General features: G+C 40.7%; 1 protein-coding gene across 1 annotated transcript in view; it reads right to left on the bottom strand.

The window, feature by feature from the left end:
- CFAP95 (cilia and flagella associated protein 95) overlaps positions 1 to 24091 on the bottom strand; it is a 72313-nt gene that overhangs the window by 22928 nt on the left and 25294 nt on the right. Inside the window, exons 2-4 of the mRNA XM_081066900.1 lie at positions 22697 to 22805; positions 8139 to 8257; positions 7183 to 7251 (exon numbers count right to left, since the gene is read on the bottom strand). Coding sequence (XP_080923026.1) covers positions 7183 to 7251; positions 8139 to 8257; positions 22697 to 22805 — 297 coding nt within the window. The remainder of the gene's footprint in view (positions 1 to 7182; positions 7252 to 8138; positions 8258 to 22696; positions 22806 to 24091) is intronic.

Genomic DNA, 24091 nt, shown 5'->3' with positions numbered 1-24091 from the left:
ACCTCTGGAGACTAGAAACCACAATAAGTAAATCAAATAAGCCTATCTTCATAATTTTATCTAGAAGACCTTATTGAGCCCACCTGAATATGCAAAGAAACCTGGTCTTCAAGTTGGTGGGTATAACTTGAATAGCTATTTTAATGAAGTTAGAGTCAACAAAGACTTATAAGGATGGTCTGAGTCAGACATCAATCTATTGTGATGACCAAACTTTAGATCTAGCAGGTACATATCAGGTGCCTTCACATAAATTTTCTTATCAAATGATTTGAATTGCCCTGCAGGGATAGCAACGAAATAGGTTATTATTACCCACCATTAAAACACTCCTATGCCAAGACACACAACTCAAGTCAGGACCTGAGTCACAACCCCAAACATCAACGAATGGAAAAGTGTCCCACTTACTTAGCCATTTGGCTTCAAAGTATACCAGCTAAGGAAGGACACCCTCTATGAAAGAGTATGCAAAGCAAAATAGCCTTTTGGTTGACTCTGAAGTCATTTCAGCAAATTTAGCCATCTAGAAAAGCAATCGTTCACTCAGCACTAGCTAAGCACCCATTCCTGGGAGCCCATGTTGGTGATATGACCTCAGCAGGATTCTTGCCTCAAAGAGGAAAAATGTCAAGCCAAGACCAAGGCATGTCTGCGGAACCAATAGCCCATGTTGTTTGAAAAATGGAAAATTTGATTCCACAAATTTCAAAAGAGATAAAGAACCTTTCCCCAGTACTTCCTTTATGAGCTTGGTGCTCAAGGCCGGGCCTGCCTAAATGTAGCAATTATCATTTCCATGTTTACAGAGAAAGTGATGTTTGGAGTTCTCCTAATGGCACATCATTCAGAGAGGTAGCATAGAAAAATGACTAAGGCCATGCACTCTGGCATTAGACTGTTTCAGTTCAAATCTTGGCTCATTATCACTTACCAGCTATGAGAGCTTAGACATGTTACTTGACTTCTCTGTGCCTTGTTTTTTCCTCCATAGAATGCAGATAATGATGGAACCAACTCCCAGTTTTTGTAGGGAGTAAATGAGTTAGCAGACATAAAACCCTTAGAATAGTGCTTGGACCAGAGTAATCACCAGGTAAGTGTTTGCTGTTATGAGTATCACTCTTAAAGTTGTAGAAACTCAAATCAAACTGATGAAGCAAACAAATGAAAAAAACAAAACAAAAAAAAGAGGAAAATTCCACCACACATAAAAGGACCGTCCTCAGAGCTGTCTGTTTCCAGGCCTCCGCTTAGCTTCACTTACAGATAGCTGCTCCCCGAGCACACAGATGCGCTTTGTAACTTGCCCCCTGAAGAGGACCTTGCTCCAAACTCCAACCATGAGAGAGCACCTTGCCCCAAACTCCAACTATTAACCTAAAGTGCTTTCTGATCATATACCCAACCCTTGGGCTTGTGGGGAGATAAGAGTGAGGAACAAAATCAGCCCAAGCATTTTATGGCCTAACTGGATGGGGGTGAGGATTTATCCAAATGAAGAAAGCTGGACACACGGAAACAAAAGCTCTGACAATGAGTAAGATAGGGAATGAAGAATCGAACTCCAGCCTGTCTCACTGCCTTTCTGGTCTTTTCAGCACACCACTCTTCTCTTCACATTTTCTTTGTTACCCTCATCACCATCACGACAGGGCAATTCTTTAAACTTTTTTTTCGTCTGGAAAAATGTTCCACAACTGCGCGGTATTTTACCAAGAGATAACCTACCACACAAGTGCCTGAGTAGAAAAGGAAGTAAAATGCCTTCCTTCCACTGTACTTTGAGAAAAGAAAAGGGAGACAAAGAAACCTCTCTTACTATTGATGTGCAGTCCCATTGCTGTGAAGAGTGCCAAAGTTTTTACAGATGCTGAATGCCCCGCGGGAGGAATACACTCAACGTTTAAACTGTGGCCTAAGCTTGCTACTACTACTGTGAAGTAATCGCTCCTCACACATATGGATAAGTGCTCTGTGCCAACAATGAAAACTTAACTGCCTGAACTACTTCTTGGCCTCGTTCTACTGTCCATTTATGTCACTACAGATGCCTTTCTCTTTGGAATCATAAAATTTTAGAGCAGGAAAGGACTTCACAGACCATCTGATTCAATCCCCTCATTTTCCAGATGGAAACGACTGAAGCCCAGAGAGGGTTTATCAGCCAGCAGAAGGTCACATAGCAGGGTTAGTGCAGGTCTAGAAGGAGAACCCATGGCTTATGTTTTCCCATACTATGGTCTTTTTGTAAAACAACACTGTGTCCAAAAATCTACCCAGTGATCCGAAACACTATTAATTTCTTCTCCAGTCGTGTGGATCACAATAAGTGTTTGGATGCATTCTGGAAATGACACATTTATCATAAAATTTCAACAATTAACACTAATCGCTACCACCAAGAGGTAATGAAATTTGGTAAAAATGATAAGACACCTTAGTTTAGGGCTGACCTTGCGTATCTCTCCGTCCTCCAGTAGGTGGTCAGTATTCTTGGGCTGCCTGCAAACTGACCCAGGCTCCCATGGATCTGCTTCTCACCCAGAAAATACTCTACACCAGAATTGGGTTTTCCGTGTCAGAAAAACTAACTTCCCCTACAAAAGCATCATCCCAGGACCACACCTGGCTAACATATGTATATTTAAATAAGGGCTTCTGAGAAATAAGATCTTAAAATTGTACTTATATTACACCTCCCTTTCAAAATCGGATGTGCTTCACATGGGTTTTGCTGTTGTTTGGTTTTCTCGTCCTATGATTTTGGTTTGTGGTTGTTTGTTTAATGGTCACAGATTCAGTCCAGATATTATGTATGGAAAATCTTACTTCTTAGAAGGAATCAGCTACACCTGTCTGGTTCTATGGACAAATCATAAAATGATTTTGTATTAGATAATCATATATCCAGGGGCCTTCTGATAATTAGTGAGTTATCTTTCCATGTCTCAAAGAGTACTTCCAAATTAAGTGAAAGTTCTTGAGGATTCTTGAGAACAAGATGGGAGGGCAAGAAAGACTCTTAAATTAACTCACTAATTATATTCATATTTGCATCCACTTTTCCTATGTGCCTTAAAGGAAATGTGCCTCTCATTACTTTTCTACACCAAAAGTCAGATGTGCTGCAGACCCCCTAAGAGCACTGTTGATGTCTAAGAGGTCTTTGAGCCTCCTTGCCTCTCACTCCTTCCATCACTGGCCCATGCCAATTCCTTGGAAACTCACTGATGGAAATGCAACCAACTTTCAAGAGAAACATTAGCTCTGGTTCTAGATTAGCTCACTTAGCCTCAAACTATATAAATCTCATTTTTAAAGCTTAAGTCATTGATACTATTTTTAGTCTCAACCTGACTATTCCCTACACTAAAATTTTTAATTTTTGTTTTCTCTGTGACTTATGTGGAGGGAATTATCCACATATGGAGACTTTTCTGTAGCTAAGGTCAGGACCGATAAGTCCAGTCGTGTCAAGCATTCCAGTTATTGTGGTTTTTGATATGTCCCACTGAGATATTTACTGCCAGTTTACGGAGGACAGGTGTTATGTCCTCTTCACATTTGTTCAAAATAAATAGGTAGGCCATTGGTTAAGTTGTGAGAAAAGAAACACATTGTCAAATGCCATCACAACATAAGGAACATTATCTAAAAATGAAGATAAATGTGTTGACTAATATCTCAATATCAAAGTTATACCTGTATTTTGATTGTTTTCCATTAAGCGGTAACCTAAAATCTAAATTTACAATTCAATTACTGCTTTTCTTTTATAAGTTGAAGCACATTATTTTGGTCTATTGAGCAAACTCATGCTTATTCATTGCCTTTTAAAGTTGACATTTAACTTCCACAACTGTACAGTTGGCAATAAGCAAAAGAATAGTTAATATTCAAGAGAGTAGATTCTAAGACATCAAAGCCTTCTATTGTATGGAATGTCTTATAATTAGTGTACATTAACTAAAAGAAAGAATTACATACGAAATTATCAGAGAACGGTGGAAGGTACTCATGTAGTTATTTCCTTGTTAATACTCATGAATTAAATAAAACAAACAAGCAATTCTAGCAATTTAAACCAATAAGGGCTGACTTTCTAGAGACCATGTCTTCTAATGCATTTACCAGAATAGAACCAAGAACAACGTTGGTTCTATAGGCCTTGAAGCCCTAAATCAAATAAGACAGGAATTAGCTATGCCTTTCCCATTATAATTTGCTGTTCAACATAAGAAATAATTTATTAATCAAGAAATAATTAGTGTGCATTTGCTACAGGTCAGGCCCTCTGTTAGGCACTCAGGATAGAGCTGAGACAGTCTTGCTCTTCAGAGCATTGACTTTAGCACGAAAGACAAACAAGAATGCAATTCATTGCAACCAAGATGGATAGTGTTAGGAAAAAAGAAACACACAGTGATATGAATATCCAAGGGTCATACCATGGGGGTGGGGGGTGGCAGTGGGAAAAGAAGCTGCTCTGGAGAAGGTGACATTTCACATGAGACTTGATGACTTCAGAGTTAAGAATGAACATACACCTCACATCTTGCTTCCTCAAAAAGTTCCACTAAAATCACATTAAAGAGATTAAAAAAAAATCCGTAAGAACAGGGAAAACAGAAAAAGGGACAAGAGAAACAAATATTGGAAGCTAAAGAGAAGATGGACAAGTGGTCTCTGACATAGCAGAAAGCTGAGTCTTAAATCAGCGAAGGAGAAGTGGGGGAGAGCTGTTTAAGAAGCAGTTACTTGTACATAGAGCTCTAGGCCCCTCCTCCATTTCCCAGTGCTGGGCAACTGCCCTTACCCTAGTCCAGCAGGAAGCTAGAAATTTATTCACTGAAAAGGGTATAAGAGAAAGACCTTGAGCAACAACATGGGTCAGTGACCATACACAATGAAGGATTAATATTGATGTCCCAGCCAAATGCCCTTCTCGCGCCAAGAACACAGGCATCAGCCCTCACCCTTCAGATGGGCAGTTCAGGGAGCTTCCTCTTGGGAGTCTGACCAACTCACAAGGAAAGACTGAAATACTGACACTAGGGCTTCTGAGAAAAGAAGAAAAAAGAAAAGACCCACCTAGATCACACCAATGCAGCTCCAAATCAACCAGTCTCACTCACGCTCCAAGCCTCACCTCTTCATCATGAGGAGAAAACCAAGGATTGATTACCAGACACCTGAGGAAAACCTAACATAGAAGATAGATACCTGCCGACAAAGAAAACAAACCGAAAACAAGAAAAATCTTGGAGGAAATAGAAACTATGCACGAATAAAAAAAGAAAAAATTAAACAAAAACAAACTATCTTTAACATCTCCAGATAGATATTATCTAGAGAAGATATTGCAGTCATTAAATTAAAAAACAATAGGTGCTATAAAAATAGAAAACAAAAAGAGAATTCAATAGTAGAGCTGAAGAAACAGAGAAGCAAAGTAGGGGATAAAGACAAAACTAAAATAGAAAAGACAAGACAATTAAAGACTGAGGCAAGCAATCTAACTTCCAAATAAAGAATTTTCAAAAAGAAAGAACAGAAAATGAATCACTGATGAAATAAATCAAGAACATTTCCCCTGAACTGATAGATATGTGTTTCTAGACTGAACGGGTTCGCCCAGTATCTGGCCCAGCTGACTCACACCTAGCACTTAACCATGTACGCATCAGTTACTACTGTTCTAATTGCTTTACATATATTAACTTACTTAATCATCACAACAACCCTATAATATGGGTGCCTATGTAATTTGCACCCCAATTTTACAGATAAAGAAACTGAGGTACAGAATGGTTATATAACTAGCCCAAGATCACATAGCTACTACATGGCAAGGCCCGGATTTGAAGGCAGGTAACTTAGCCCCAGAGCCCACTGCACAATACCACCATGCAGGAGAGAGCCGCTGGGAAATTTCAGGACACACTATAGATAGCTCTAGTTGGTGCACTATTTTGAGAGTGCATGCCGAGTCCAGACCCTGATCAATCACCTGAAGGGAACCCCAAGCAGACTTTTGTTCCCACCTCCGCATGCAACTTCCTTCTCTCTAATACCCTCTCCTACCAACTCTAGTCCTATCAGAAGCTCTAAGTTCCCACTGCCACCTCCAAACTCCACAAGTACACGGCTCTGCACTTGGGCTCACTTGCCTGCACCACGGCCAGGAAAACTCAGGTGTGTCACCGCTTCCCACGTCTTTGCTAAAAAGTTGAGATTACAGCACAGGGAAGGGAGTCAGCAGGATGTTTTTAGCTCATCACCTTGATGAAAGCCAGAAGCCCACCCTCCTCCAGGACCGTCCTGGGGATACTCCTCGTGCACCTGCCAGCCAACTCAGAGGTGCTCCGGCAGGCTGGGGATGAAGGCCAGCCTTACTGAAGCAATCGGGCTCAGGACTCGCAGGCTTAGAATGCCTGGCCAGAATCATAACAGGTGACTGTGAAATGAGGTGTGACATTATCATTTAGGGCATTTCCACTCCCGTCTCAGGCAGACCCTGTAAAACAGCCAACGGACCTATAACTCATGCCTGAAGGAAGCTTATCTAACGCGGATGTTCTCCATAGGGCACATCAGAGCTTTCTTCTGCTTAGCAACACTAGATAGCACTTTAGCCAATACTTGGGAGCCATTTGAAACAGCAAAATCATCAGCAAAACACACACACAAAATGTCACTAAATAGACCTGGAAAGGACACTTGCTTACAGTATGAGAGCCTCGCCTTGTTCAACCTCAGCTGGGAATGTGGGCATCACACTTGTTACTACACTCTCTACATGTTCGTCAGTGATGGCAACAGCTCCCCAAGTATTGCTTTTTGGGGTTATAAATAAATTTTAGTGAGTAGGAGAATTCGCAAATATGGAATCCATGAACAATATGGATTGATTGTATTATTATTAGGTTGTCGCAAAAGTAATTGAGGTTTTTGCAATTATTTTTAACCTTTTAAACCACAATTACTTTTGCACCAACTATTGATGGGGGGAAAACCTTTTGTTAAAAAAAAAGAATTCTGCAAAATGACACCTAAAGGGCATTTTGTTGACCTTGGTACACCCCTCATTGCTTCACCCCTGCAAACAAACCTCATGAATCATTAAGAAACATTTTGTGTAATCTGAAGCGATTTACTCACAATTTAGCGATTACTCACAATTTGTGCCGATCTGGTGGGTGTCTAGTAAAGAGAGCTCCAAAGCCTGTCTTTGGCAATCCAGTGTCCCTGGAAAGAAGATAACAAGTTTTAGAAACACGTCAGATTGACATTTATAGACTATCAAAGCCAGAGAAAACTAATTTGGGACTGAATTTTTATGGCAATTGTTTCTTAAAGGATTTTCAAGTTTGCAACTTGATGTACTTTTGCAAAGTAAAATGTCCCAATGTGTAAATGGACATTGCAGCATTTCATCGTTACTTTGACTACATTTTCCAATAATTACAATATACGACAGTCTATATCACACTTCCATAGAAAGGTACTGTTGCAGGACTATAGCTATGACTAAGAAACAGTTCCAACCCTCAAGGAACTCTGTCTCAGGGGAAACACACATGCATATAACTAACTAGAATCTAAATACAACAGCTATGTAGAACATAAGCAAAATGCTCAGAGGGCAAGGACATAAGAGCAACTAATTCTGATTAATAACAGCTTACCTAATTCTTAATGCACCTCAGGCAATATTTCTATGCACATTTCATACTTTATTTCATCTGAATCTCAGAAAAGTTCTACGAAGTAGATACTTTTATAATTCCTATTGTACAGGGGAACAAACTGAGGGTTATTGACACCACATGACTTTTACAAGTAAATTGGGGAGCTGTGGGTCAAACCTAGATAGTCAGAACCCTGACTGGAAACACATGTACAGAAGAAATGACATTTTAGCTGGATCCAGAATGAGTAGTGCTGATTGGCAAACAACCGAGTGAAGGGAATTCCAAACAGACGGAATGGCATCAGCAGAAAGCATTGAGATGTGTTCCTGTGCTTGATGTGTTCCTGTGATGTGAGCTGGGGTCGCTATACCACTTCAACAGTTGTATAAATCCTTCCCTGCATGTGCCTGTTCTATAAGCAAAGGAAAATATTAAGAATACCTTTCAACAATCCCAGAGTTCATTGTTTCCTCATTCAATAAAGCCCTGCTTTTCATTTCGGCCAGTTCTGTGTTTAAATAAACTTGTGCCATTTGCTCTTGTGTTTCTGATATCAAAGTCTGGAAAAACAGAAGCCATATATGAGAAAAGTAAATTAATTATAAAGAACGGTCAGTTACTAAAATATATTTCTTTGAAGAACATTCTGATTTTAATTGTTGAATTCACTGACATTAAAAATAAGTGATATCTCCTCACCCCAGTCAGAATGGCTATCATCAACAAGACAAATAGTCACAAGTGTTTGAGAGGCTGTGGAGAAAAAGGAACCCTCATACACTGTTAGTGGGAATGCAGACTGGTGCAGCCGTTATGGAAGGCAGTGTGGAGGTTCCTCAAAAAATTACAAATAGAATTACCATATGACCCAGCAATCCTTCCCATGGCTATCTACCAAAAAAAATTGAAAACATTTATACATAAAGACACGTGTGCTCCAATGTTCATTGCAGCTTTGTTTATGGTGGCCAAGACATGGAAACAACCAAAGTGTCCTTCGATAGATGAATGGATAGATGAATGGATAAAGAAGTTGTGGTATATATATATACAATGGAATACTATTCGGTAGTAAGAAAAGATGATATAGAAACATTTGTGACAACATGGATGGATCTTGAGAGTATGATGCTAAGCGAAATAAGTCAAGACAGAAAAAGCAGAGAACAGTATGATTTCACTGACATGTGGTATATAAACCAAAAACAACAAAAGAACAAGACAAACAAATGAGAAACAAAAACTCATAGACACACACAATAGTTTAGTGGTTACCAGAGGGTAAGGGGGGTGGGGGAGGGAGATGAGGGTAAGGGGGATCAAATATATGGTGATGGAAGGAGAACTGACTCTGGGTGGTGAACACACAATGGGATTTATAGATGATGTAATACAGAATTGTACACCTGAAATCTATGTAATTTCACTAACAGTTGTCACCCCAATAAATTAAAAAAATATATAAGTGATATCTCATAGCAGTTAACTATTTTATCATAACTATGTAAAAATGGCAATTCCTTACTATGTGTTGTTGGAATATAAAAGTCAAATTAGTTGTTTCCATGAAATGGAAAGTGCTGCATTAAATTAAATAGTAATTACATCTGCTTTCTATTTCCTTCTCAAGGTAAATATATTTTAACTTCTCTAAGTAAAAAAATGTTTGTAGCAATCACTTTGTAAATCACATAGGACTTCAGACACAATCATCATCATCATCCTCATCATCATTCTCCATTCTCTATCATAGATGATAAACTCAATGAGTTATCAAGCAATTATTACTATGAGGAAAATTTGCAGATTGTAAGGTGTACTCCAACCAATTGCAGATGCATCATGGGTAACATCTAGGGGATCTGAGGAACAAAAACAGAGGCTGAGGATTGAATATTTTCATACAAACTCTAGAAGATCACAAATGTGGAGGTTCACAGCAGAGAACCAGAACTCACCACCACCAAGAGAACCCACTACTTTTCCTGAGCCTCAAGAATAGGTTCCACAACACATCCAAGGAAGCCCAGATCATATTAATCCCATTAGATTTTGTTTAAAAACTGAGAAACCACTGTTTAGAAATTTGGAGACTTCAACTGCAAGAGTATCATAACTATAATCATATGCCTTTGGTCTACTTTGGGTCAGTATAATAAGGTTCTATAATAACTAGGAATCCATCTTACTCAAAGCAATTTTACTTGGAGTCTCTGGTCCTACTTCCCTGGTCGACTCCATGCCTCTGCTGATCCTTGGCTTCCTTGAGTTGTGTTCTCTAAGACCTCAACTTTCTGAATCACCAGGCTTCCAGCCCAATTTCCCAGCTCTGATTCCTATACCCTCAGTTCAACTACTCCTCTTCTTAGATTCCCAGATTCACGAGTCAATGGTAGAGGATACAGTATTGGGCTTCATATTTTGTATTTTAACAAAAAATAAGACACATCTTTTAGGGGGAAAAGTTACTAGCTACTGTTTTGTTTTAAGGTATAAGTTTGACCCCAAAATTAACCTTAGGTATGCTCTGATCATTTTGGGCAGTAAAATACTTGAACAAATTAATAAATACTTTTGAAAATTGTATGAAACAAAGATATTGCCAAACATGAAATAATGAGAACATTGCATTTTTGTTGTTGTTGTTAATAGCATTGGTGGAGCTTAAGTTTATTGAGTTTTTATTCTGTGTCAGCCATTGCATTAAGCACTGTGCATGCATTATTTCATTAAACACTCAAAGTAACCCTAGGAGTGTTGTGTATCAATCACGGTTGCAGATGAAAAAGAACAATGAAATGGGGAACTGAAAAGATTTTAATGAAGGTTGTATTTATAAAAGTGTGGCCAGCCAGCATTCAGAAAATCAACAAACAATGTTGAAATGCCATTGGAGGATAGCAATAGTGGAGAGCCAGAAGGGAGGGGCAGTGACTGGAACCCTGAAAGACCTACAGCTGTAAAAAGAGGGCCACTTGATAGTTGTGGCTTTCAGAACAGACAGGCAGTGTCTTCGTCCATTACTGGTTACAAATGCTATAGACTGGGTGGCTTGTAAACAACAGAAATTTATATCTCACAGTTCTGGAAGCTGAGAAGTCCAAGACCAAGGTGCCGACAGATTCAGTGTCTGGAAAAGGCCATCTTTTCACTGTGTCCTCACATGGCAGAAGGGAGGAGGAGGAAGCTCTCTGGGGGCTTTACTAGAAGGGCACAGCCCATCCTAGGGCTCCCAAATGACCCATCTCCTAATACCACTGAGGGGTTAGGATTTCATCATTATAATTTTGGGGGACCCAAACATTCAGTCTGTAGCACATAGCCATTGCCAAACAAATGGCCCTGCAGGGAGGAAACCACAGGAATCAATAAATGTTCAAGCTAACTCTCCTCCCACTTCTGATCACCTGCCAGTGCCTCCCACAGGCCAATCCCAACAGGAAGCCAGAAGGCCAGGGAGTTCATTGATGCAATCCATAAAAGTCAGCCTCCTTGGCCCAGAGCAGGGTTGAAAAGGGTGGAGAATGGATCAGGAGAGAGAAAGAAAGAATGCTTGGAAGAGTTTATTTTCATTTTATGGGAAAACTGAGGCCGAAGGGGATTAAGTCATAACCATGTAAACCATCTAGAAAGTAGAAGTTCCACAATTTAAAACACATGCAGTCTGATTCATTCATCCATTCACCCAACCATCCATCCATCCATGCATGCATCCATCCATCCATGTCTGTGAAGTGCTAGGCATCTTACTAGGTTCTAGGGCTAGAGTAGTAAACTCCAGAGGCTATACTGACTGGAGCGTGGTGAGTTACAGTAAACCACGGGGATAATAGTAGCAACAATAGCACATGGCCCGAGACCACTCAAAATGCCTTCACATTAAATGCTCCTGAATCTCTACTATTCCCACTTTACACCTAAGTAAATAAAGACACGGAATATTTTAGACTCTTGACCAGTTACAACCTAATAAGTGGTGGAGCCAACAATCAAAGCCATCTGTCTCCAGAGACGGCTTTTAACCTCATGTTTTCTTTATCAGAGGCAAATGTTATCCCCCAATATTAGACCTCCTTATCATCATCAGTAATAGAACCCCCAAATTTTATCTGGGCCCATGTTGTTTCAGATGACATTGTCTAGTCTCCCTTATACTTAGATACAACCAGGGACGGGTGAGGCATAAGTGGAAGGAATGTATACACCCTCCGGGAAAGGTCCCTCGTTCATTTTTTTCTTCCTGCTGCATGGAATGCAGATATAATGACAAGTGTCCAGCAGCTGTCTTGGGCCTGACCCAAAAGATGGAAGAGCAGTAGAAAGCTGGAAGGAGTAGGTTTCCGATTATCTATAGAACTTCCATAGCACTCCTAGCCTGCTATCCTCCAGACTTTTTACTTGAAAGAATAAAACCTTATGTGAACAGCCACTGTTGATGTGCGATTTTCGTTGCATGTAGGCAAACCTAATCCTACACCATCGTAGTGTGAAAAATTATTTTGGTCTAAAATGTTCATAACCTGACATAAGGGTGGGTAGTTTATAAAAGCACTAATGTATGTTTAAAAGTCTTTTGAGATATGGATATATATATATATATATATATGTATATACTGGAGATTGACAATTTGGTATGTGATAGCTAAATTAACAGCACAAACTCACAAACTCCCAGGATAATCACTAAAATTTCCATTTAATTTGCATAATAAAATCAAGCTTGAGTCAAACGGTAATACAAAAAACACAGAAAGTTCACTTCATAATATCATTCTTACTCCTTATTTTCCTGAGTATCAATTTTTTTAAAGTCCTCATGTCAAACCTTCCAAGGTGAATTCTTCCCGTATATGCTGCATTAAGAAAACCCAGTAGACACACAACCTGGGTGACTGGTTCAGGAAATGAGCAGTCTCTTAGGACTTCCCTCAAATTCCACATTTGAGGATAACCAGCCTCTTTCTGCTGAGGATGACTTACCTCCTGGCAGACTCTCTTTTAGATCAGTCATTTTAGATGATCCTCAACTGACATTTTTTTCTTGGGTTCCTTATAGAGTCGCCAGAAAGCATACTCCTCTGACCTATATTGAAGGAAGTGCAGGTACTTCCCAAGTCAGCTCTCTTCCCTGATGCCACAGGCTACTTCAGGAGTGAGTCAGACTCCAGTCTACCAAGTTACCCAACATCAAGGAAACACTAATCAACTTCCCAGCCTAGGCAGTGGCTGGTTGGCTCAGTTGGTTAGAGCGCAGTGCTCATAACACCAAGGTTCGATTCCCACGTGGGCCAGTGAGCTGCGCCCTCCACAACTAGATTGAAAACAACAACTTGACTTGGAGCTGATGGGTCCTGGAAAAACACACTGTTCCCCAATATTCCCCAAAATATTCCCCGCCTAAAACGTTCCCAGCCTGATATCCTTGAGGCCTTGCTCACAGACTTGAAGTGAATGAGACCTCACCCTCCAACAAGAGGAGTGGGATTCAGCATGCACACCAGCTCCAAATGACACCTTCAAATGCTAAATACTCTTGGCCAGATCTGTTCAATTTCAACCTTTTTTTTTCTAATTTTCAAGGTGGATGCGAGACCAAGAGGCTCAAAATCCGTTACTGCCTGCTTTGCATGTTCTACATGAGTAATTCGGCATCTCAGTTTGTAATGAAGAAGTTGACATCCATCATCTTAACCCTTCCGTTATAACTGAGGAAGAGTCTTATTTTACCCTGTTAAGCAGCACTCCCCTACCAACTGTAGCTTTTGTGCACCATTGCCAAAAAAGTCGTTATCATCAACAAGTAAACACTGAGACTGTGTTAGAAGTCCATATCTTTAAAAATCATTCAAAAGATTATTCCTATTTCTCAGCAGTTTTGCCCTTGGAAATTCTGGCTGTTTTTATGTCTAGGTGAACTCAGTAGTGTCATATTTAAAGGATCCCAGAGAAGCGAGAGACCCCCTCCCCATTATTATTTTAATCACCTGGGTCTCATGCAGTACAATCAGACAAATAATTCCATTGTTTTTCTCCACTGCCTTTTTTATGCTAGCCTTTGGGGGATGGTTCATTCCTTGTCCCTACAAAAAATAAATCTGGGACAAGTGCTGTATGTTTTCCGATCACTCTCAGATAACAAAACAGTTATGTCACAAACACAGGTACAGCTAAGTAATTAAGATTAGTAAGGTAATCACAAGAGAGCTTTTTAGTTGTCTAGCTGTCTGAAGGAAGGGAGGAGCAGAGCAAGTGAAGAAATAGAAAATCAGCTAAAACCCCCTGCCCACACATTTCCCTCCGCTCACTTCCCAGACCGGGAGCAGACCCTAACTGGAGAAAGGGAAGAGCTTTAATTTTAAATGAAATTCATAATTTTGAGGAGCTATTTTAATTATTGAAGTGTGACCAATAGACATTTTACCATCTGAGAGTGCCCATAAAAATGATGGAAATTGCCCACGATTTTATCCATGGGTAGAGAAAAAACTAACTCCACAAAGCAGAGCAAATAGACAGTGGAGGTAAAAAACATAGGTGTGTGTGTGTGTGTGTGTGTGTGTGTGTGTGTGGGTGTGTGTGTGAGAGTGATTGCACATTTTGAGTTCCACTTGTTCAACAATAACAGTTACATTTGCTTAAGCAAACTGATATACACGAACAATTAAAACCCAGTTTATCTAAAAGTGAAGTTTAGCACATGACTATTGCTATAGAAAGAGTTGAAAAGGAGAATGATGGGATCAAAATCGCAGGTGACTACTTTCATTCCTGCCCCTAATCCCTATAAATGATAGAGAAGATATTTACTAGAATAAACCCACAGCTGCAGCAGAAAACAAGGAAAGTGCATCTGGTGGTCCAAAATTGATACAGAATTTCTGAAACTGGAAAGGTAGATAGATTCGGTGTGCTGATATAGGAAAAGAGGCTGGAACCCACGGCAGCAACTCCAAACCCAGAGATTATGGAGACAGGGAGAATGAGGGGTCCCCTATCCCCAAACAGCGTCCTTTCTCCTGGTTGAAGTGGTTCTCCAACGACGGCATTTAAAATTCTTCCATTTACAAAACTTTGATCTCTATGCCTCTTTCAGGTACTTAGATCTGAATGCAAGGAGTATCACTAAGACTAGAGTGGTCAAAACATCATTCAATGTCAAAGAAAAAACTCACTGGAACCAATTCAGTAAATGATAACTGAATTTGTCAGATCCGGTATAATTATATCCCTTTATATTCCTTTAAGGGATGTTTTAATTAATTTAATAATTTTTAAATGTATTTTCTTCCACTAAACTAGCTCATATCGGAGGCCTACTTAGCTGTTCTTCATCTATTTATAAAATGAGTGTTAGCATATTTTTGTGCTAGTCATTTATTTGCCATTTTAAAGTCTAAAAAAAAGTCTGTAATGCTGTTAGTACTAATATTAGCCTAATTTGCTCATCAATATTTTCCTGTGAGTTCCAAAACTGCCTTGGCATCGATTCATTAGCTGTATAAGAAAAATCTGTCTATTAAAATAACTCGCTTTTCTCTTTTCCTTTATGTCCAAAAAGTTGTCACCTTCTATGACACAGTACCAAATGTGCTCTGTACTTAATCCTTCTGAGATTACAGGATTCAACACGCACCACTTCCTTAGAGTCAGTCTTATGATTGCGATTACGACAGGGCCTGGGGTAGTCTTGGATGAGAGACTTGACAAATGAACAAACGATGACAGAAGTACTGATCATTTTAGTTTGCGTGGGACGCATCCTGGTATAGCTAAGTAACCCCTGAAGAAAGTCCAAATAAAATGCCAAAACAAAATACTGTACTTTAAAGTGCTCTTTCCCAAAATCACGTAGACTAACAATAACCAGAGAAACTCCAGTGAGCTTGAATTACTGCTCCCCTGTGACTCTGGGTCTCCCATGGCCCCATTCCTGAAGCCTGAGGGACCATGAGCGTAGAAAATTCACTAAGCCACCATTGAAACCTGAGGGGTATGTTTCCAGTTTCCTTCAAGAGATGGTTCAGCTCAGGAGCTTCACAGGGGCCATCTCCACTGGACGCCATGTCTGACCCTCCACGCCACCCATTTCAGTTCAGGTGCCCCTCACAGCACCCATCATACACTTCTCCCTTTCATAGCATCCATCATCACTGTGGTTGCTCATCCCAATTTCCTCCACGCCTGTGAGCTCCTAATATAGAGGGATCTTATTTTGAATTCTGTTTCTTACCCTAGCATTTAGCATAATAACTTGGCATAATGTTTCTTACTCCAACACTTGGCAAAATAATAGGACCTCAGTACATGTTTATTGAATGTACTCCTTCCTTCCTCTCCCCCTCCCTCCTTTCCTTCCTTCCTTCCTTTCTTTCTTCAACAAGTATTTATTGAGCACTCACTATATGCCAGGCACCATTCTAGAAACTGGAGATATAGTAGGAAAAAAAACAGACCAAATTTCCTTCTCTCATGGAGCTTGTCTTCTAGCAGGGGGAGACAGACAATTAAAATTAAATAAGTCTAAAATATGTCCAGTGATTTAAGAGCCATGAAGGAAACTAAAGTAAGGAAAGAGGCAAGAAAGGTATGACGTGAATGCTTTTTTATACACAAATGGATAACTGGCTCATTGACAAGTCAGACTTGTAAGTAGGTACAGTCAGAAAAATAAATTTAGGGGCAGCCAGATGGCTCAGTTGGTGAGAGTGCGAGCTCTCAATGACAGGGTTGCCACATGGAATGGTGAGCTGTGTCCCCTGCCGCTAGAGATTGAGGGTGGCAACTGGACTTGTGGAGCTGAGCTGCGCCCTCCACAACTGGATTGAGAGATGGCAACTTGGAGCTGATGGGCCTGGAGAAACACACTGTTCCTCAATATTCCCCAGTAAAATTTTTTAAAAAAAGTAAATTCAAACTATATCTTAAAAAAAAAAGAAAAGAAATAAAATAAGTCTATTCTTTCTCTATCACTGTCCATCCATAGTCATTTGGAGGAGATAATTCTTTCTTATGCTGCTTGATGAAATATACGACAGGCCCCAGGACTTTTCTGGTCACTCTCAGATAATATAAAAATCTGCTGGCTACTTCTGGCCCAAGAAAAGTCTAATGGAGGTAAGTAAAATACCCAGTCCCATGTACTAGTCAAAACTTCACACTTCGTTTAAAATGTAAGATGTTTTCAGCCTGCTTTGGCCTGGTCCACTTCTGTGGAAAAAGGCAGCACAGTTGGCTTCTTCTCAAGTCCCCCTTAGACTTCTTCCCTACTCCCCGACTATCTCTGGCTCCTTGGGCATTGAAGCCAAGAATAAGGGGATATGAGGAAGGAGAGAGATAAATGCAGGAAAGGAAGAAGTAAAATTCTTTGGTGTTCTGCCCACTCAATTCCACTGTGGTGGCAGAGGCATTGTGTTCCCCACACCATCAAGTAATTCTCTAGACACCAACTGGGTCCTGTCCTATCCTGCAACTCAATTCTGATTTACAGTGTAAATGATTTACAGGGAGATAGCAAATCCCCGATATGATTTACGGGGAGGTGGCATCACATTTCACGGATGAAGGGCCTCGATCCCACAAAACTGACTCCACCCCAACAACTTCAGATACTAGCTGCAAGCCTAGGTTGTTACTTCTGACCAGTTAGCTGTAGAGCAGAGGTGCCCGTGACCTCCTCCTTGGGTTCCATGCATTTGCTAGAGTGGCTCACAGAACTCAGAGAAACATTTTACTCACTGGATTACTGGTTTGTTATAAAAGGCAGGAACAGCCAGATAGAAGAGATGCTCAGGGCCAGGTATGGGGAAGAGGTAGGGCTTCCATGCCCTCTCCAGGTACATCACTCTCCCCACATCTCCTCTTGTTCACAAACACGGAAGCTCTCCAAACCCCATCCTTTTGGGCTTTTTGTGGAGGCTTTATTACATAGACATGTTAGTTAAATTATTGACTACTGGTAATTAAACTCCATCTCCAAGCCCTCTCTCTCAGGAGGTGGTAGCAGAGAGGGGTCCTAAAAGTTTCAACCCTCTAATCACATGGCTGATGTCACTGGCTACCAACCCCTATCCTTAGGTGTTTCCAAAAAATCACCTCTTTCACATGACAAAAGATACCTTTTCCACTCTCAACACTTAGGAAACTCTGGGGGTTTGGGGACCTGTAAGCCAGGAACCATGGATGAAGATATTTTGGTCATCTGAACGACCAAATATATATTTTTCTTATAAAGCACAATGCTCTTGTTTTGGTTTCCTCTGGGCATGTCTGTCTCTGACCCTCTCTGGCACTGCTAAACATTCAAAGCAGATTTTCTTGGGGTGTTCTAGAAGATGTTGAGATCCTTTCTGGGAACATTCAATGGGATGTTCCATGACACAGCATACCACTGGCTGGACTTAAACGTACTGCTTCAGCCCCTGTGAATTTAGCCAACCCCCTGCCCATCCCGGCCTGAGGTGCTCTTAGATAGGCTCTGAAATGACTCATGTCATCTTTCAATTCAACATGGCCCACATCTAATCTCCAAAAGCCACATCTGACCCTGAGTACTCACTTATCCTTGTCCCACCAATGATGTACATGTAGCTAGTGCCCATCTTTCTCTGCTCTGCTGCTTCGAACAGATCCCCAGAATTTCATATCTGTGACTTCACCAGGCATCCAAGGGGGTATGCAGATGAGACTTATAATACACCTTTTCCAAAACCCTGCTACTCTCAAACTCCTCTTTTGGTTTCTTGGATTTCAATCCTCTTATATCCTGTATGCAAGTGGTGACCTAAGGGTACTATCTTCTTTGAGGGTCTTATAAAAGTGGTCTAATATTTCACTTTGGCACATGGTTTTGTTCTTGACCTTTTGGAGTCTCAGCCAAAATGTAGGCAAAGTGGGTTCCATCTTACTTCTTTTTACAAATAAAAGATGCTTACCTTAGCCTCGGCAGCAGTATTTAAAGGCAAGGAGACTTTCAATCAGCCGAACAGAAATGCTGGTAGACATAAGCAACCACTCAGCAGCAATCTTGCAAAAACACCAAAAATGCTAAGAAGGATTCTGAATGCATTCAGAAGGAGAAACAGATGGGAATAGGGCTAGCCAGCACAAGTGTGGACATAATTTGGGTAACAGGACAGAGGTCATAGCTAAAAGATGTAAGAAATCAAAGCCCCAAGACATATACAGTGAGATGTATACAATACCCAAGCCACAGCAAAACAAACAAACAAAAAAAAACCAAACAATAATAATAATAAGCAGGCTCATTTTCTGCAAGGAGGATGCAGTGTCAGATGTTTAAAAGGCCACTGGACAAGGAGTAGAGAGCAAACTGGCACTCCAAGACGCAGTTTGGGAAAGTATTTGAGGTCATAGATTTTGGAACCAGTGGAGACAAATGGATTTCAATTTTTTTTTTAAATTTATTTATTGGGGTGACAATTGTTAATGAAATTACATAATTTCAGGTGTACAATTCCGTATTACATCATCAATAAATCCCATTGTGTGTTCACCACCCAGAGTCAGTTCTCCTTCCATCACCATATATTTGATCCCCCTTGGGGGAGGGATTTCAATTTTTAATACACTTTCTAGCTATTTGACTTCGAACAAGTGATAAAGCTTCACTTGCCTCAGTGTCCTCGTCTGTACAATGAGGGTCACATGTGGTACCTGCTTGGAGAGTTGTCCAGACGATGAAATGAGACACTGTTCATCTAATCATCTCCTTGAATTGATCCTATTTCATCAATAGGATGTGATCATAAAGCAACTTCATTTTAATCAAGCTGCCTCTTCCATCCCACTTGGAGAGCTAGTTCTTTCCTTTGGCTTAATGGAAAATTTAAGCAAGTCCCATAGCTTTCCTGGGCCCCTCAATCTCAAGAAAGATCTCATTTCAGTTACGAAATTTTCCAGTCCAGTGAAGTAATCAAAACTTCTAACTGTATTAGATTTAAGGTTCTCACCTTCCCAGCTCAGGGCTGCTTTAGGCCTAAAAGTGGGGGAGGACTTGCTCCCCTGCGGTTTCCCTTCCAGGCTTCTCTCTTTTACCTGCCCCCTCTCACAGGGCCCTCCCTCCCAGGCCTGGCTGATGGGGAGAGATGGGATTAAACGGCATCATTTTAAATGGCCATACTCTCTTGTCCTGTGCTGGGGGCCCTGGCCTTGGAGGACATTCAAAACGGACTCCTCTCATGGGGCACATTTGTAATTGTTTCCAGAGTCTGTCTTACAAGGACCTCCAACTGCAGCTTGCTGGAAGCAGGTAAAGGTTCTCCTCCTCCTGGTTGATTGTTACGCTTCTTCCTGAGCTTTAGGTATCTGGTGGGTGTCTTATGTTGCATGTCTTTGGCCCCTGCTCCTACCCTAGGTTACCCTTTCAAGAGTATTCTGGCAAATTCTCTGCAACGGACCCATGGAACCCACACACTCATACATCCTTGACCACCATCTTCACTCCAACGGCTGCCTGCTCCCTCTTTCTCTCTGCACTGCCAAACCAGGCATGACCTCTCACCTTTAGGTTCTCAATCATGTCACATACCTGGACCCTATGTCCTCCAAATTTGAGGACACACCTATTAATCTCTCTGAGTGGTTCCCTTGAAGCACCTCTCAACTATGGAAGGAGGGACATGCAACCTACAACTAAATAAATCCTCTTTCAAGAACATAAGCACTCAGACTGGTCTAACCTAGTTTAGAATCTCTTAGAGGTCCTGCATAGGTGGTCCAGCAACCTGCTTTAGGACACGTTGTTCTTGACAAATATCAACAGTGTTCTGGAGTGGCCGGGTAGCTCAGTTGGTTAGAGCGTGGTGCTAATAACACCAAGGTTGCCGGTTCGATCCCCACATGGGCTACTGTGAGCTGTGCCCTCCTTAAAACAACAACAACTAAAAAAAGAGTGTTCTAGTGTTTAGGCCTCTGTCAAAACTATGATAAGAGAAAGAGGTATGTACCCATCCTCTGACACATCCAGCATCCCACCTGACACATGAACATATGGAGGCTCTGGGCCTATATCCTCCCCTTTTTATACCTGGGACCTTGGGTGAGTCATTTAAAAATCAGTGAATCTAGGTTTAGAACTGGTATAATATCTTTTCTGTCAACTTCATAACTTTGTTGAGTTGAGCAAGAAAAATGATGGATAAACGAGTGCTTTATATACAAAACAAATCTACAGAGAAAAATGTAATTTACTATTAAGATATGAGAATAGCAGTTTCCTGAGAAATAATGTACCCTTGGTCTATTTTCCTTCCTGTTTAATACATACCGCAAACCTGGTAGAGGAAGGACAAGGTTTCAATGACCATGAGCAAAAGTCATAGAGAGGGTTAATATCTTCTTGATACAGCCTCTATTAAATCTGAGGCTTGACAACTATAATGCACAGAATATAAAAAATGAATGTTTGAGGTTCCTACATCTCATATTTCACTTCATCTCATTTCCTCCAACAACACAGAGACGAAGAACATTGTCATTTAAGAATTAAAAATAAATGTTTTTAAGATATCCAAGATGCTAAGTGCATACCAGGCAGTGCCTGCCTTGCCCAGCTTCTTGTCCTGACCAATCTTGTACTCAAGAAAGCAAGGTTATGCTGGTTTTGGGGGAGTGGGGCAGGGTGACTACTGACTGAGTTGGGCATCAGGCTTGAGAGCCCTATCCATATGCTGGCTAATGACCAATGAGGCTGCGTGGTTCAAAGCCAAGAGGGTCGGAGGGAAACTGAGGAAACCATCAGAATGCCCCTGAAATTTGAGCTGTGGGACAAGAGGACAACTGAGCTGAGAAAAACAGAGATGCCAAGAGAGACTGTGTTTGTGCAAGCTAAAGAGAGATACAGATAGAGATATAGATAGAGATACAGATAGAGATAGAGATGATAGTGATAGAGATGAGAGCGATAGAGAGGCTGTCTTGCTATTTTGGTTCTTGTAAGTTTCTTGGTTTCATATCCAGGCAGTTGTATCTGTGTAATAAATCCCCATTTTTCATAGTATCCTTATTACTCTCAGACCATTACAATTGTAGGAGGATGGAAGGAAATGGAACGGGCCCTGATAAGCTAATTTATTCCCATCACCCTGGAGAATGAAGAATCTTCTAGATCCATTTCCAATGTAGAATTATGGATCTTCCTAGGACTGCCCTATTTCAGACTAGCTCAGTCTTTGGGGGCAGAATATAATACAAACCCAGTCTTCCCAACACATTCATATCTGCCCTTGTCAAATTACCAGCTCTTCAGGCCCCAAGGCCATCCTAGGAGGCTGAATTGAGTCTTCAACTAGCCCCAGAGCTCTTAGCTTTGTACAATATGGGGGTCTTTGAGGAGTTGAGCTCTTGCCTGCCTCATGTTGATTGGGCAGAAACCTAAAAGCCAAGCAGTAACCAACTCACAACAATTCAAATACGAATTACTTACACAATGAGTATTATTTTCATAACTGTGTCATGCAAGTGTTAGGAGGTTATTAGTAGCACGTTTCATTACTCACAAATCCACCACCTTCAGACAAGTACAAAAGACTTCAAATCAAAGACCTAGGTTCAAACTCTCACTCTTCCACTCCTGAGCTGTATGACTTTGAGTAAGCTGCTTAACCTGTAGGAGTTTCTAGCCATCTGTAAAACGGAGATGACAATACCTACTTCACAGGCTTATTGTGAAGGTTGAAGGAGGCCTCTAGCAGCTGCAGCAACAGCATCATAACAACAGTAATAATTTCCTGAGCCTCTGCTATGTGCCAGGCACTGAGTTAAGCACTTTATTGGCTTTATCTCATTTAAGTTTCCTGATGGCCTTAGGACATGTGCACATTTTACAGGTGTGATCCCTGAAGCACAGGATAACTAAGTCATCTGCCTTAGTAACTAACAGCAAAGACAGGTGACGCTGACAAAGTGCTCCTCCCTTTACTTTGTCATTTTTCACAAGGAGAAAGATTCCAGACTTAAAGAAATTAGCAGCGACTACTTACTGGGGGTTCGTCAGTTCCAAGTCTCCAATATGTTGAATTACACAGTTTTTTTATTTCCTCAGGACCCTCTATATCATAATCTTTGGGATAAGCTTCTCTGTCACGGTGCCTGAAGACAAAAATTAAGAAACTGTTAGGAGATAAGTCTTATTTATCATGTATTACATTTAAAATTTTCTTATTACAATGAAATTTTACTGTATTTGTGACATTACGTTAATGATAGATTTGCTGAATTTGTGACACATAACATATTTTCCATCTCTTTTTGAGTCATGCTGAGGCTACTTCCTAAAAACAACTTGGCACATGTGATAAAATAAGATCACAAAAACCATACATACCAAACACAGCAATTATTCAGTGACTCCAATGAAGTGAATCTTATTTAATAATGTAGGTTAGTTACCAAAAGTAAATTCTAAAATAAGACATGGTACCATCTTAGAAAGGCAACTTGCCATTTTAGAAATTTTTTCTACTATGAATTTTAATTGTATTTGTTTTTCAAAATGAGAGCCACAATACTGACTCATATGAATTTATAACATGGGCTCCCACTTCTAAAGAGGGTCTAAAGGAAACTGACAATTAAACACAAGCTAGGGGGGAAAAAACGGTTTTTAAAACATGTAGATGGGAGAGGAAAAAAATATTCCAAACATCTTGAGTGAAAGACTGGTTATAAATAATAATAAAAGAGGGACTTGGGGACAGGGAAGGGAAAAGGAGGTGAAGTAACATGCATCAGAAGTAGCTATTTTCATAAAACTTTCTTGAGTGAAATAAAGGAAGCTAAACCCAACCACCCGCCAGAAGAAGCCTTGCTATCAAGGGAGATGGGGCTAGAATCCCTGAGATACCCAAGAATTCAGCTATCCATCCATCCCTTCATTTGTTCCTTCATTCAGCATGCGTTTTTAAAACTTTTTTTAAAATTTATTTTAAGTGTATTTTTCCAGGACCCATCAGCTCCGAGTCAAGTAGGTGTTTCAATCAAGTTGTGGAGAGCGCAGCTCAGAGTGGCCCAGGCGTGGATCAAACCGGCAACCTTGTTAAGAGCACCATGCTCTAACCAACTGAGCTAACCGGCCGCCCCAACAGCATGTGTTTTTGAGTACCTACTGCATGCCAGGTATTTTACTAGGTGCAGGGGATGCAATGGCGAGCAAGCCTGATGCAGTCCCTGCCCTCAGTTGTTCACAGTGTGGCGAGAAGACACAGAAAATTAAACAAGGAAAATATACAACGTGCTGAGTGTGGTCACAGGGCTATGGAAGCAGAACAGCATCCACTCTACCGGGATGGGGCACCCAGCATCCAAGCTAGGAGGTCCTTGAGGACCTGACCTCTCACCACTTCATGTCGGCCCCTGCACTGCATTTGATGACAACC

This window comes from Rhinolophus hipposideros (genome assembly GCF_964194185.1).
Source record: "Rhinolophus hipposideros genome assembly, chromosome: 11".
NCBI classification, from domain to species: domain Eukaryota; kingdom Metazoa; phylum Chordata; class Mammalia; order Chiroptera; family Rhinolophidae; genus Rhinolophus; species Rhinolophus hipposideros.
Note: the sequence above shows the minus strand (reverse complement) of the source record. Positions and strands in the feature narration are given on the sequence as shown.